Source organism: Chlamydotis macqueenii, chromosome 1, assembly GCF_036417535.1.
Source record: "Chlamydotis macqueenii isolate bChlMac1 chromosome 1, bChlMac1.mat, whole genome shotgun sequence".
NCBI lineage: Eukaryota > Metazoa > Chordata > Aves > Otidiformes > Otididae > Chlamydotis > Chlamydotis macqueenii.
Window position 1 is genome coordinate 133241631 of NC_141556.1, and position 15704 is coordinate 133257334.

Sequence of the window (15704 nt, forward strand, 5' to 3'; positions counted from 1 at the left end):
CAGCCTTATTTATTTATTTATTTTCAGACTGCTTGTTTATTTGAAATTCATTTACTAGCATATTATTAAACACTTATTAATCCCATTTATTTAGATCTGAAATTACAAATTCCATTTAATATTCTGTCTTCCAAACTCTCCCCAGCTTTCATTTCATTTGCCATGCTTTTCACTGTTGATTCTCTGTTCTCATTTCCATGTTCGACTGTACAAAGTCACAAAATTCAAAACTCCAACAAAACCAATTAGCTTAAATTAAGAAATAAAGACAAAACCACCTTTTACCTTTTAAAAAACAATCATACCCACTCATCATGATTCCTTTGTTGATAATGAAATAATTACTTGTGTCCTGAAACGAAGGTCAGCAACTCTCTATGACAGTTTCTTGGGCAGGATTTTTTTTTTTTTTTTAAACAGAGACAAAACTCAAAGTAAACCATCCAAACCATCCTCCTCTCCCAAATATGTTTTTAGACAAAAATGTATAAAAAAAAATACAGTATACTCTACTGTTAAGTAGAGGACCAAAAAGATTAAAGGTTCTCAGAAGCACATAACACACTAGGAAACAGAGATGTCACTTGACTCTGTTGAAGACAAATACTGCTGAGATTCTCTGTAAAGTCAACTTTACAGAGAACTGTAAAGTCGGATTAAAAAAAAAAAAAATAAAAACAACTGCCATCACTTAGCTACAGTAATTTTCCTTGCTAACTTGATAATACTGCTATTGGACATACCAAATGCTTGTAATGGATTAATTTTTGTCTGAGCTAATGGAGAATTGGGTAAGATTTCTGAGAGACTTTGATCTTGCATGTTAAAATAAATAACATGAATTATAGACAATCACCAAAGGTTACTTACAGCTAATAATTTATCACCTTAAACAACAATGATTGCAGATCAGTATCCTCAGTGCTTCACTAAATTACACAGGACAGTTTACCTAAAAAACTTCATTTTTTTTGTGTTTGGATCTTTCATGACATTGATTTTCCAAATTGCTTGCTAATTCATTCCTAGGTATACTTACTTTATAAGGAAGTAAAAAACTGCTTTTTAAAAAACACAATATCTCAGTGGGTTCACTATTGATAAAGACCTCCAAAGTAATAACTAAAAAGGTCTCTCTTCTTAAATGCATTGTCAAGCAATTTCTATAAAGTAGCGTTCTAATCAAATTATTTTAAAGATATGGGCAATACAGAAAGCATTCAAGACAGCAGCACTGAACATACAGCACTAAGACTAGCCATTAACTATTAGATCACAATAAAAATGAGCAGTAATTACCATAGGCAAGTTGACCCACATGGTGAATTTCAGAGTTTTGTTCCACTGACACGCAGCTTTGTATAGACAGTCCATTTTCTCCATGGTCAATAATCACTGCTTCAAGATCATCCTCAACATTCACAGATATATAATCTATCAGCATATGCAGAAAGAGAAACAGATAAGACTAGACACTGTTCTGCGTATCAGATGACAACTGTAGTGCTCATCTCACGTCCAGCATTATCTGACTTGTACCACAGGCTAATTTAAAACCAGTTTCACTTTAGCATCTAAATGCAAAGTCACTTTTAAACAGAGACATTGAGGTTTTAACACACACTAGAAGGGAAGCAGCTTACTATTGCTTAGTTGGCGGGATTCCTGAAACTATTCAGTGCCCAACTCTTCTTACAGCATCCACCTTCAACAGAACAGTTACAAGCCAGTAACAAGCACTACTGAGAACTCCACTATTTACATTCAAGCATATGACAAGACATTATTAATATGGTTTTGAAAGTTTACTTTCATAAATAAGAAATGCTTAGTACACTTGAAACAAATCAGTCTACAGATCCTAACTGCATATTTGGTATTCAGATAAAACCAAGCATTGACTCCCAATGAGACGCTCTGTAGAAATACTGAACGGTAAGTCTCCAGTACCATTTTTTTTTTCTCCAATTAAACATACTACATCAAGAAAAAACACCCCGGTTTCAGAATAACTGTATTATAGCTATTATAGCTAGGTCTGGCGGTTTGAGGAGGGTAGTGGAGGGAGTGGAATTTATTCTTGATTAAATAAATTAATGGAAAAAAAATCATACCACGAACCACTAAAGTCAGGAAATAAAACTTAAATTCAGCCAGCACACATACATACTGTCACACTAACTATACGAACACATGCTGTATTTTCCACTGGATCTCTACCCTCTTCAGTGCACAGGATAGACTGAGCTCCAGGAATGCTTCAGGGCTGTACGAGTGTAACAGTGGCCTGGTTCTTTACTCTTATACAAACAATTCACCCCAAATCTTGCTCTCTTCCCTTTGTTCCAATTTCTTAAGAGACCAAAAGGTGGGAAAGAAGCCGAATTCCATAGGTCACAAAGTTTTCCCTCTGGTCAGTACTCCCATCTAATCCAGAAGAAATAATACAGAAGGGTTTGGATTTGGCTGTCGTAAGATTAGGAAAAATTTCATGAAACTGAGGATCTGTTCAGAAACACCCATCAATTGCCATGCAGTCAATAGCTATGTTCATAGCCGTAAATGAATCCAAAAAGCTAGTTTAGGACATAGCTGCCTCACAAAAAGGAGCTTTGCTGAATGGACACCAGGTGGATATGCAGCTTAAGGTCAAAGTCAGAGAACAGTTCTTGGCCTGTTTTAATTAACTGCATAGAAATAAAACAACAGGACTACTCATTAACTTAATTTAGGTACAGCTTTTAGCAAAACACTTCAGTGAGGTTCACTGACTGAAGTTCATTGCAGGCTAACATGAGTTATTTGCACGTGTTGAATTTCTTAACTGCCTCACAGGCACAAATATTTTTGTTGACAATTATTCAGTATTCTATCTACTTTGGGAGAGAGTTAACTGAGAGTCAGGAGAAGGGAACCTGCAACAAAGCAGGTGGGAACTGAATCCTCTCTGCCAATTTTCCCAACCAGTATGCTAACTTACTGTATGGCGTTGTGTTGATTTTGTTTAGTGGTGGGGGATATGGTGGCAACTTCTGTAAGAAGCTGCTAGGAGTTGTTTCCCCTTTGTCCAGTGGACTCGGCTGGGTCTAGGGCAGACCCACTGCTGGCCAGGGCTGAGCCAATTGGTGACAGAATGTTCCCTGATAATGCCTCTGCGATAGCGTATTTAAGAAGGGGAAAAATAATTAAAAAAAAAAACATGTGAAGAAGCTGAAGTGGGGGCAGAGAGGGAGAGACATGAGCTTTGTAGGCCTTGCGCCCCTCACCCTCTGGCCTCCCACCAGCCTGACTCAAATGGCCCAGGCCAGCAGCAAGAAGTGAAGACAGGAGATGTGAAGAGATCCTGAGAGGCGCCTGCCTGAGCCTGATTGTGAAGAATTTCTTGTGAGAGGCTGCAGATGCCAAGGTCAGTGAAGGAGGGGGAGGAGTAATGCTGCTCCTGGCCAGAATTCCCCCGCAGCCTGTGGTGATGACCATGGTGAGGCAGGCTGTCTCCCTGCAGTCCATGGAGGTCCACAGAGGAGCAGAGATCCACCTGCAGCCCATGGAGGATCCCGCACCGGGGCAGGTGGATGCCTGAAGGAGGCTGTGGCCCATGGAGGGCCCATGCTGGGGCAGCTGCTCCTGAGGGACTGCACCCCATGGAAAAACGACCCATGCTGGAGCATTTCATACAGGACTGCAGCCCAGGGGAGGGACTCCACGCTGGAGCAGGGGAGGAAAGTGAGGAGTTCTTCCCCCGAGGAGGAAGGAGCAGCGTAAAGCTACATGTGATGAACTGATCATAATCCCCATTCCCCTCTTCCCCCCTGTGCCACTTGGGGAGGGACACAGGTAGAAATAACAGAAATTGAGGTAAGCTCGGAAAGAGGGAAGAGTGGCAGGGGGGGAGCTGTTTTGTTCTCTTCCATATTATCCTGCTCCTGCTTTGGTTTTAATAATATATAAATAGTTTTTCAAGTCGAGTCTGTTCTGCCCATAACTACAACTTCAAGGATCTCTCCCTGTCCTTATCTCAGACCTCGAGCCTTTTTGTTATATTATCTCTCCCTGTTCCATTGGAGGGTCGGGGGAGTGAGAGAGAGACTGTGTAGCTTGGTCCCGAGCAGGGCTAAACTATGACAGGCTTGACAAATGCCCTACTTAGAGCTGAGCCTCTGCTGTCCTGCAATCATCTTTCTATCCCTAACTAGAGGAAGTGTCACAAGTTTTACATTACCCACAGAACCCTACAATGCACAGGATTTACACATGTATTCATGTTTGCCACAAATCTCATGCTTCACTTTGGCCCACGGGAAATAAGGGAGGCAAAGCAAGCCTACCTGAGTAGCAACTACATCACTCAGTTCTACAGCAGACAGAGAAACAGGTATAAAAGAGGGAAAATTCTGTGGAACCAGCATGTAGCAAAAACAGAGCAGCTCCATGTGGACTAGGCCAGTACGATCAGAAGCCATGAGAGTTTCTACAACTGATTGATACTGAAAGCAAAGCCTTCAGTCTTCCATACCCGTCACCACTCTCCCTTAACTAAGTTTCGAAATCAGAATTTCACCAGTGCAGTGGACTCTGGGCAGAAAGTGTTTCCAAAATCTGTAGCTACAGCAACTCACAGCTGGAGGATAATCATAAATCAAACAGGAAAATACTGAAAGGGAAAAACACTGCACTTACAAAAAATACCTAATTAATCACCAAACATTGCTACAATGATGTAGAAGCAATGCAGCAACGAGCACTAGTCTCTCAAAACTTTAAAACTCTAAGATGGTGGTCAGGATCCTACTCATCCCCAGGGCTTTTAACTTCCATCACGGATTGCTGAACATGGCTGCTCTCATATAGGGAAAGGAAATTATTCCCTCTTCAGAACAGCACTCTCGTATGGACAGTCGGGAAATTTTGAGATTAGAATACGTGACCCATTTCCATGAAGGTTTATCAACATGATCGGTCACTGCAACAATAAGGAAAGCTGCTCCAAGAAATGTAGACCCATCTGCTTTATACAAAGCACTTCTTCCTTTTCCTAATGTACTCTAGTTGCCTTGCCTCTGAAGTCAGCAGACAAATTAAAATGTCTTTCCTGCAGATGGATTACATTCATCATCAAATGTGTGTGCTCAGAAATATTTTGTTTAGAAGACTTATCAACAAGTATTATTTAGTTTAAAAAAAAAAAAAAAAAGGAGGGGAGGGAGGAAGAAGTAATCGTCATCTTACAGTCCTATACATATCTTATTCAGGTAAGGGAAAACAACTCTTAATGTCACCACTGTAGTCATTCTTACATGTGAGGACAACTTCATTCATTCAACTACAGTCTTCACACTTTCAAAAACTTGTTACAAAAGAATTCCAGCTATTTACTCATAATCTTAAAGAAATGGAAACTTAGTCCTGTAAGCAATTCTGAATATTTCCGATGGTTCTTAAAAGTGCTAGCAATACAGAGTAATACCACATATGGAGCACCAAACAGTATGAAATACGTATCTGTCTCTCTCAAGTATAAAACACCAACTGCCAGATTCTGTGATTAATTTCTGCTCCTGAAAATAAATAAGAAAAAATGAAGCCGTCAAGATATTTTTCACTTGTGACTTGAATGAAGATGCAACTACATTTCTTGTACCAAGTTCACAATTTAATTGTATTAATTAGCTCCAGTGACACAAAATATCATGACATAGATATTTAGACATTTCCGGTAAGGCTTGAAAGGAAATTATAAATTTAAAAAGTGTGATTAAGAAAATATATTAGGTTTATATATTTGCTTTTACACATTATAGTGAGACTTAATAAATAGGCTGGTTTATCCAATCATTGGAACAAGTTATCAGTTCAAGAGAACTCTGAATTTCTGTTTGAAAACTGGAGTGACAATCATCTAAAATCAGAAAACATCAGCAAACTAATTTCCTTCTCAGACTCAATGCATGCTCTGCGTTACATGGTATAAACGATGACTTATTATTTTCAGTAAAGCAGTATGATATGCTATAATGTAAGGCAGAAGTTCTTTAAAAAAATGCATTGTACTGAAAGATAGTTCCAGGCACAGCAGTACTGTGAAATGACCAAATTAGCAAGCCAAAACTAGAGGTGCTCTTTTTAACTTAAAAGTTGTTTATGTTCACTGTTTAGAGTTCCTTCACCAGCAGCTCTTTGTTTCTGCACAGTATCATCAGGTAGCAGGTACTTAAACTTGAGTCCAGCTTTCACGATTTACATGCAAGAATGTCCAACTGTGTGTCTAACCCTGCATGAGAAGTAACATTATTATGTTAAGTTACAGCTTTTTATGCAGCAAAGTAAAACCAAGCATCATGAAGGATTTATTTCCAATAATCAATAGAGAAATATATTTAAAAATAATTACGACTTGAAAATTTTCTCTCTTCTTTTGAAACTGTCATTTGATCAATATATTCCAGCAACTAAACAACTGCTTATCTTTCTAGTATTGCTCAGTCACGTATTCCCAAATAGTATAGTAGTATAGACTTTGGTGAAAAGAGCTGAAAATAGAAGAAAAACATGAAATGTAAGAATGAAAGAGGAACAGAACAAAACTGCAACGTAAAGAAAATTTGGGGAGTCGGGTGAGTGGGGGGGGATGTGACTGACAGACCACCAAAATAATTTGGAGATGGAAAGATGTTGATATTAAACACCAAGAAATACTAAAAACAAGCAAACACTCCCCCCACCAAACAAAAACCCAAAACCAAACATGAACTCTTTCAAAGCCAGGGTTAAAAAGAAATGACAAACTTAAAAGCCAAAAAAAAAAACACCCCTCTGTAGCAACTGTGAATTACATGACAAAGCAAATCAAGCAAAGCAACCCTACACAAACAAATAAAAGAGATATCAAGGAACTTATGTGAAGTTAAACTAAGTCATGAAAAGACAGCCAGCTAACACTAACTCGGACCACAACTAGATCCTCCTCTATTTATGGCCTGACATGCTAACATACACAAAAAAAGAAACCAACACAAGGGAGAGCACAAGGACACCAGTGTCATGATGCCTTTCAGGGGTAGTATCATCCCATCCCAGCTTCAATCATCCTTTGCATATTAACTCAACCTCACTGCAGACATAACTGAGAGTTTGAAGCATATTTCTGCATACTATGATAATCAAAGCTATAAGCAGAGAAATACAACCAGATCTGATGCATCAGCTGAAGTCTGAAGCCAAGCTGACAGACTTTTCATTCCCCAAGTACGTTACTAATTAAATACACCACATAAGCCAGGGGGATAAGGGAGGGCTTGTACCGAGTCAGACATTACCTGATGAATGCTCTCACTTATTGCGGAAACAGAAATGTAGGTAAACCATGAGGCAGATGAGAGAGCTAAAAGCACCGAGTAGTACTAAATCCTATCCCAGCCTCTACTACAGAGTTCCTGGGCGCTGCTAGCAAAACCACTGAAACTAAAAATCAAACTTTTCACAGAAATCCAGTGGTTTTTTCTTCATTTTCTAAGAGTTCAGTTAGACACAACTCTATTTCTGCAAACGTGATCTCAATACTTCCAGGTGCAACGGCCAGCCATGGAAGCTATATGTAAGACAAACTAGGTTTTATAAAGATGCTTAAATACTGCACCCAGAAATATTCGGTACCATCCACCTCAAGTTACATCCTAGAATTTAGCATACTTCTAACTTTGTCCTTAATCTAGATAGGTTGTCACAGATCAGAGACACTGGAATACTCCACCAGAAATAAAATGCTTATCAACAGTCTCTGAACACTGAAACAATAGTTAATTTAGAATGCTGTACGCAGAATTTGCACAAGTGAAATTTGCAACACATTAAGTCAATAGGGTCGTAAATTGAGTAAATACAAACCAATTACTACAGTGAGAAGTAGAATAATAAACCAGATTTCCCATGGCTTTAGGCCTCGTATTTGGATTACTGAGATGCTAGTAAAATCAAAACTCAAGGTAAAACAAGTCTTACAAAGAGGCCTCTGATATTTAATAAGATTTGAGCTCACACTGCACCTTTTGACTGAGGAATATTATATTAACGGTACATCTTTTCTATTGCTGAGGAATTTAGAACAGCCCTAATATTTCTTAAGATTACAGAGTTATAGATAAAGCCAATCAGGAGACCAAAAAATTAAGGACAAAGAAAAAGGAACAGATGCCCAACACATTATCCTGCACTTAATTAAATGCTTAATCAGGAATATATCAGAATTGCTACACTCATACCCTCCCGCATTTCAATCCTACTCCTTTACTTCATGCTGACACTTGTATAATTGCACAGCAAACTCAAAGCCTAATCACACCAAAAGTAAATTTTTTTTTTTTAGTCAGAAAAACTCCCTGAATCATGAAGACACACAAGGAAATTGAGCATCTAAGCAAGAGACAACTGGAACCTCTTGAAAGGGTAGAGGTCTGTGACAGCAATGACAGGCTAAATGAGCTTAAACTGATGTAAGACTGTATAAACACGAGTCCTTGGAAGGGCAAGGTGAAACACAGAACTGCCAGGAATGCACCTGTTTTAATCCTAAGTAAATGATGCCCATACCTCTAAGATACAGAGGTTGCACTATGCACATTATCTCTTTGAATAGAATGAATCATTAGGTCGGGCATCTCATTTGAGGAGTGTTACTCACCTCTGCTGGTACTCAGATTTTGTATGTCTAACTACAGCACCCGGGGACCTGCCAGGGCCAAGACACCGCTGTTCGGCAGCAAGGTCTCCCCAACATTTTGCCACTACACTCACCCACCATTTGAAGACCTTAAGGAAAGCGAAAGCCTCTCCCCACCACAAACCACGCTACTGCCTTTGTCACCCTCTGTCTCTACATCAAGCTGCGGCAGGGCCACATGGCTTCTTCCCAGCAGTAACTTCCCCGAGAGTGCCCTGCTTCCAGCTCTGCCGCGGCACAGCCGCCCCTCTGCCCTTGGCTTCGCTGCGGAAGGGCGGACACTGCAGGGCGCCTCGGGCACACGCGTCCCCCCCGTCAGGGGAAAACCGGAGCGCGGCGGACAACCGGGCAGCCCCACCGGTGCAGGAACGCCCCGAGGGGAAAGAGCAGCGCCCACCTCCGGAGTCCCCCAGCCCCTCGCATCCGCCGCGCCGCGCGCGGAAACCGTTAACTCTGCCGGCCCCACCACCCTCAACCCCCGCAGCTCCTCCAACCGCCCGCCCCCGCGCCCCCCCCCACCCCCGCCGCCACTGACGCGACGGCGACGGACAGCAGCGAAAGCCAATGGCGGCGGCTCGCCGCGCCGGAACCGGCGAATAGCGGCGGGCGGGGTGGGCGTGGCTCGGCCGGCTCGGCAGAGAGCGTTGGGGCCGTTGCGAACGATGAGGGAGCGTTTTCTGCGCTCCGGCGGCTCTCCCCGTCCCGTCTCCCCTCCCTCGGGGGAGCGGCGGGGCGGCCGGGAGCCTTACCTTCCTCGGACATGGCTGGCTGGGGCGGCGGAGCGCGGGGTCCTTCTCTGGCGAGTCGGGCGGCGGTGCGAGCCGGAGCTCCGGCACAGGCAGGTGTGGCCGGAATGCGGCGTTGGAAACGGAAGCGGTTTCTCCGACGTGAGCAACAAACTGTTTTGAACCACTGCGGCTGCGCGCTGGGCACGGGGGCGCGCCTGGCAGGCGAGGCGGGGTGGGGGGGGCAGTGGTGCCGCCCTCTCCTTCAGCCACCCCACCGCGTCCGGCGCCGCAGCCGCCTGGGCTGCAACCCCGGAGGTGCGATGCCGGGCACCGGCCCTCGCGTTAGGGAAAGTGCCCTGGCTTTCTCTGTGCTCGTCTGGGTTCCGTGGTGCTGCCGCTCTCCCTGCCGGCTGAGGCCTGGCTGAGGACAGCGGGTTCGGTTTCATGCGGGCTCCTCTGTACCCAGGAAGATGGAGGGCTGCCGGGCTGCTCTCTGAGTCTCCATGGGAGGGCAAAGCCGTGGGTAACTTCAGATCCGGCCTCTGTGGTTTTGAAGCTGCAGAACCTCTTGTGCATGCTATCTACAGGCCCGGGTTTCAGCATACAATAACGTCTGGGTATCTTCCCACACCACTGGATTTGGATTTGGTTTTTCACAAACCACTTCTTGTAATGGGAGAAATGCAGTTACAGAGGGGTATGAATGGCTGCAAAAGGTTGTCCTCACAAAACTGTACGAAGTTGGGTATCAGGGCTCCAGTTCGTACAGGAACGCTATGGGGAGGGACAAAAGGTAGAAATTCCAGCCTCGCCTACCTATATTAACAATTTTGTGCTTTTTGCCTTACCACTGCCTCCTTCATCTCTATATACCAGCCCCCATTTTTAACTCAGAATTGGGAATAGGGGGGCTGGAGAGCCTGAACGCCCTGTCCAAGACACCCCCTGGGTGACCTCACAGTCCCCTCTGGAGGCACAGGGGCATCTCTGGGGGAATATGTTTGGGGAGGGATCGGAAGAAGATCCAGGATGGTGATGGGACCTGATCTCCTCATGGCCTGAGGAAATGAAGTGCCCTACGACAGCCTGCAGGACCAAAGCAAAGCTCAGCAGCACCATGGAGATACAAAAGCAAGGCAACGGAAGGGCAACCCCTGCAGGTCCAGCCAGGAGCCCTACCAGGAGGTGAAAGAGGTCTCTGGGAAGAGCTGCTTAAGGAGAGAGGATGGTGGGATCCTCGCTGGGTGTATCTTTTATTGTGTAACACGATATTCCCCCACTAAAAGCTGGTCTGCACAGCCACAAAGGAGCAGGAGAGCCAATGGCAGAGGGAACTCATTTTATGCCCTGTCTCGACTATTCCCAGGCCCATCCCACGGACTATTGGCTCATCAGAGGCCCTTCTCCATGTGCCCAGAGGAGCACAGGGGCACAAAGCCAGGTGGGGCTTTTGAGGACTCAGAGGAGCAGCCACTCTGTCCAAGCCCCTCCCAGGGCTGTCCCAGCAGTTTCATGCTCAGCATCCAGGTGTGAAACCCATCAAGTGAGTCAACACTAGAATGCCTTTCATACTGAGAGAGCATTGTTGCCTGGGGCTATGGGGCACATTATGGGGGAAGAGCATTTCAGGATTGCACAGGACTTGCTATGAGATGTTTAGGGGAGGAATCGAAAGCAGATAAAGGGATAGATGGAGGTGTTTTGGGGAGGGACAAGTGTTAGCATTGTACTAATTGCTGTCTAGCTCTTTTCTGGGATGAGAGTTCTCTGTTCTGTGTACATGTGTGTATACAGGGGTTGGTCTGAGGGCAGCAGGAGTTGGACCACATGTCAGAGGGCCTGTGTGCCCATGGTGCAGCAACTGGAGCGAGTGTGGGTGTGCGTGTGAGTGTGCCAGCAGTAATGAAGGTCAAGCTGGACTGTAGGTGAAGTGGCCTGGGAGTCAAGGATGTCTCTAAGGGTGAGACCATGGGGGATTTGGCTGCTGGGGACCAGGGGAGTCCTGGCTAGCTGCTGGAGAGACCGTAGGGTCTGAGGGGTCTCAAGGGATGGGGGGGCGGGGTGTGTGTGTGTCTAAGGGCAAGACCAAAAGGTGGTGGCTACTGGGAGATCAGAGTGCCCCAGCCAGCACTGGGTCTGTGAGTGGCTCTGTGTCTCTAAGGATGCAGCCGTGGAAAGTCTGGCTGTTTGGGACCAGGGGAGTCCCGGCAAGCTCTGCGTGTTTGAGGGGGCAGAGGGCTGAGATGGTCTGCGCCAGCAACTGCAGTGGGGCTACGGCCCATGGCTCGTATGTTCCAGCAACTGGGGAGCCTGGGATCCAGGGCAAACTACTGGGCAAACTGAGTCAATGCTTTTTATCACCTTCTGATCTTTGGCAGTATTTAAAAGCTTTTCTCTCTTTGACATAGACAGCAGGTGGAAGACCAACATCTACAAGACCCATCTTGAACCAAATCAGTGCAGTACCTCCAGTTTCTTGCACAAGTTTCTTCACCAAAACACATCAGAATTTTCCGATGCTTTCCAGTTAAAGTACAGGGCTGGAAGAGCACTGAATAAGCTGAGTTTCACTTTCCCGTAAAGCTTGAGGTGATGGAAGAATGCCAGAATAATAGGGAGCCCAGCCAGTGATGCTGTATTGAAAATCAGCTTTTATCTTCCCTTTTTTTTTTTTTTTTCCTGCAGAAACAAAGGAACTTTTTAATGACAGGGCTACGTTTGGTATGGATGTAAGGAAGCAATCCCTGAAAAGAATGACTTCGGAACAGGTCGGTCTCGGGAGGCGGCAGAGGTTGAATAGGGTACTGAGACACAGACTAAGAGGTGAAGTGCCAGAGCAAGGGATAGGGGATAGTGCTGACTGTGGAAAGGAGGCACTTGGGACAAGGGTAAAGAAATGTTGGATTTGAAAGGAAACGGATTGAGAAAATTTGCTGGATATCTGATTTCCATAGTCTTGTGGGGCAATGGTATTTGGAGGAGCTAAGAGAAGACAGATATTTAAGGTAGGGCTCAGAGGAGTACAGTCTTCAGGAAGTGAAGCTAAATTAAAAGGAATTATGTGATACGCTAGAGACTGTAACATCTCTTTCCTGACTTACAGCATGCTGTTTTAGAAAGCTTTGTCTTGAAGAGATAAAGTGGTATATTGTATATTTCTGTATTTCTACAAATATTGTTTCGGTGGCTTACTAATCGTATAGAAGGCAGGATGGATTTGAAAAGAAAACTGAAGGAAGTGGAGGTAGGCGGGGAGTTGTCACAGGGAAAGGAGTCAGCTAATCATGCATTTGAGTGCAGAATCATAGTTTCAGAATGAGTGAGAAAACCCAGTCTATAAAGAATTTCTTTTTCTTGGATCGGTTTTCACTAGGAATTTTCTGAAATTAATTTGTTGACCATCTTTCCTGGTATGTATGGTTATTGGAGCCAATAAAATAAAAATACAAGTTTACCTACTTTATCTGTTTCTGTAATGTCTTCATTTCAGGTTTGAAAGTTGGCATTTTGTAGAATTGGACATTTCAAATGACATGTGAAGTTGTGGACTAACTCCAGTTACACACTGGTCTTCATAAATCCCAAAACGTGTTTTGTGCATTAAGTTGAGTAAAGTAACAGAAATTACAGCCCAAATTTATGTTATCAGGATTTGTTTGATGGTTCAGCTGGCTTGGCAAAGTGAAATGCACAGAAACAGATCACAGTATTACGCTTATATGGTTTGGCATCAGTACTTGAAGGGTATGGTTTATATTTCATTCACTTTATTTTGGGTCATTTCTTAAATTATCTACCAAACCGAAGAAAACAGTGAAAGTGTGAAGCCCAGGCTAGAGGATTCATTTTTGACCATTCTTAAATGGTCATAAAGCCATTTGTTTTCACTACTCATAATGAAGAAACTATGTAAAGGGTGCCCAACTGCTGCTGAGTAAGCCTTTAATGAATACCAAAAGGAGGTATTTTTTGAAAGGAGAACATTCAATGATGAACACTAAATACTAGTAATAAGAGTCCTGTGCCAGCCTTTTAAATATATAAATAAACTTGACTACTTAGGATCTCAATGTGACGTTCCTACAGATTTTGAATGTCCTTTACTCATAAAAATGTTTTTATCTGATGATTTATGTTTTCAGCTTTGGAGGCTTGTAATAGAACTAAGCCGCCCAACTTAGATTCAACATGACTTATTAACAGATTGGCCAAGCCACAGGTTCAGTCTTGTTACTTAATTTTCTCAGTCTCAGTGAAAACCATAGTGTGAATTTCCACAGAAAACTTACTGGAAGATTGCTTTTGTAGATGTGGTTTTTTGGGTGATACAAAAAAAAAAAAAAAAAGAAGCCTAATATTAAATCACAACTACCGCAGAACTGTTATTAGAGAGCAAGGTGTCTCTTATTTGTTCAGGTGCCGTTAGCAAAAAGGCTTTTTTTTTTTTTTTTTTCCTGCCTCATTAGTACCTCACAGCTTGGTATGAAGAATGTTGCTGTAATATTGATGAAAAGTCTGACTTAGCCTATGAATTGATTAAGAAATTTCTTTGGCCTTTGTTATTCTTCTTTTGGGACTTCACCCCAGCTGAAGATGCCAGTGAGCTCGAAAGGGAGATGTAGGGGCAGTTGTTTCCTGACAGGAATAGCTTATGTTTTGCAGCCTTTTTTGAAGTAGCAATAGTAAGAAGTACTCCTATCAGAGCTCAATAATCTTCTGTTAAAAAAAAAAAAAAAAAATTGGCAGTAACCTATTTAGAGTGAAAGTGCGTGAGAGCTACCACTCCTATCTATGATGCTGTTACTGCCATCGCTGTTTTGCACAGCTTTTTAATTTATCTGCTAAGAAAACAGTAAACTTCACTGAGAATGCCAACATCTGTTATAGGGTAAGTTTCTCTTAACATTCAGAGTGGTTTTCTGACTTTCTAACTCTGAGGAAGTTTAAATGGCAATGCAGGTGAATCTAGTGGGAAAGACTGTATTTACCTGCTTACCTGTTCTGCTGTCCTGACCTTGAGCCTATGTTGGAGGATATGGATTCCTCACAAATATGCTTCCTTGGTTTTCTCTTTGGGGAGTACAGATTATACAAAGTGAAACCTCTTCCATTCATACTGAAGTAATTAAAGACAGCCAGCTTCGGTCAGCTGAACTGGGTAACCAGTATTATCCAGTTAGGAGAACCTGTTAAAGGGTTCTTATGATCAATAATGTTGGGCACTAGAAAAATTTCAGGAGAATGCTAACGTGCCAGTAGTTAAAAGTACAAATGGGACAAGCTGGGTAATTAAAAACCTGTCAGCCTGACTTTAATCCCAGGAAACTATTGGAACAGTTAAGACACACTTTTGTCACCACATAGAGAATGAAAGGAGGGAAATATAATTAATGCAACCAAAACCAGGTTTATGGAAAACAAAGTCTGTTAAGTAAGCGCTCATAGAAATGCGTGTAGAAATCAATACTAGGATTGCAGCCAGAACTCAGCTGCCCTCTTCCTAGGAAGGACGGAGGCTGTCAGCCTGCGTTTGTACAAGGGCCTCTCCCAAATGCCTCGTCTTACTGGTGCGGTAACAGGAGCATCCGTCCCTGTGCAGGCTGGCCCTCTCACAGCCTGAGTTGAAAACTGCAATGTTACAGCGTCAGTCTTGCCTGTTCCTGCCGTTGCCTGGGACAGCCCCGTGACTGGCAACCTGTGAGGATAGTGGGGGCTCAGCCCCATGGCAGGCAGCCTTTTGGGAGAGCAGGGGCTCAGCCCCGGATGCTGCCCTCCCCGGAGGGAAGCTGTTTGCTGATGGTGCCTTCTGTCCTGCTGCCCACTCTGCAGTGCTGTGCCAGGTAGGGTGAAGGGCCAGGTGCCAGGATATGGTGAGTGGCTGCCCCATCCAGTGAGCAGACTCGTATCTGGGGAGGATGCCTTGCTTCCCAGGCCATATCCATGTTACGCAGAGCAGCAGACAGAAGTGACCAGCAGTGCTTCTGGACCAGGCACTAACAGTATTTGCAATGACTTCCTACGCTAGTCCCCTCTCTGAAACAGGATTTCTGTTGTGGATCAATGCCTCTCTTTTAAGTCCAATAAAAGCTCAAGCAAGAGATGGAAATTAAGACATGCCTCACGCTTGCTGGCTCAAGGAGGATCCCACTGAGCTGCATGTGTGGCCTGAGTTACTAAGTCTCTGCGAACACTATAGGAAGAGCGTATAGGAAGATCTGTTGGGTGGGGGTTGAATTCCACTCTGGGAAGAAGGTGCCAACATT

General features: G+C 43.7%; 1 protein-coding gene across 6 annotated transcripts in view; it reads right to left on the minus strand.

Annotated features, from left to right (window-relative positions):
- BEND2 (BEN domain containing 2) overlaps positions 1–9551 on the minus strand; it is a 31677-nt gene extending 22126 nt beyond the window's left edge. For all 6 annotated transcript variants that reach the window (XR_015261187.1, XM_086767589.1, XM_086767606.1 and 3 more), the window contains exons 1-2: positions 9463–9551; positions 1300–1434 (exon numbers count right to left, since the gene is read on the minus strand). Coding sequence is in view for 5 of the 6 variants with exons in the window: in XM_086767589.1 (XP_086623715.1) it covers positions 1300–1434; positions 9463–9475 (148 nt within the window). In the remaining variant the exon portion in view is untranslated. The remainder of the gene's footprint in view (positions 1–1299; positions 1435–9462) is intronic.
- Positions 9552–15704: the final 6153 nt, after the last annotated feature.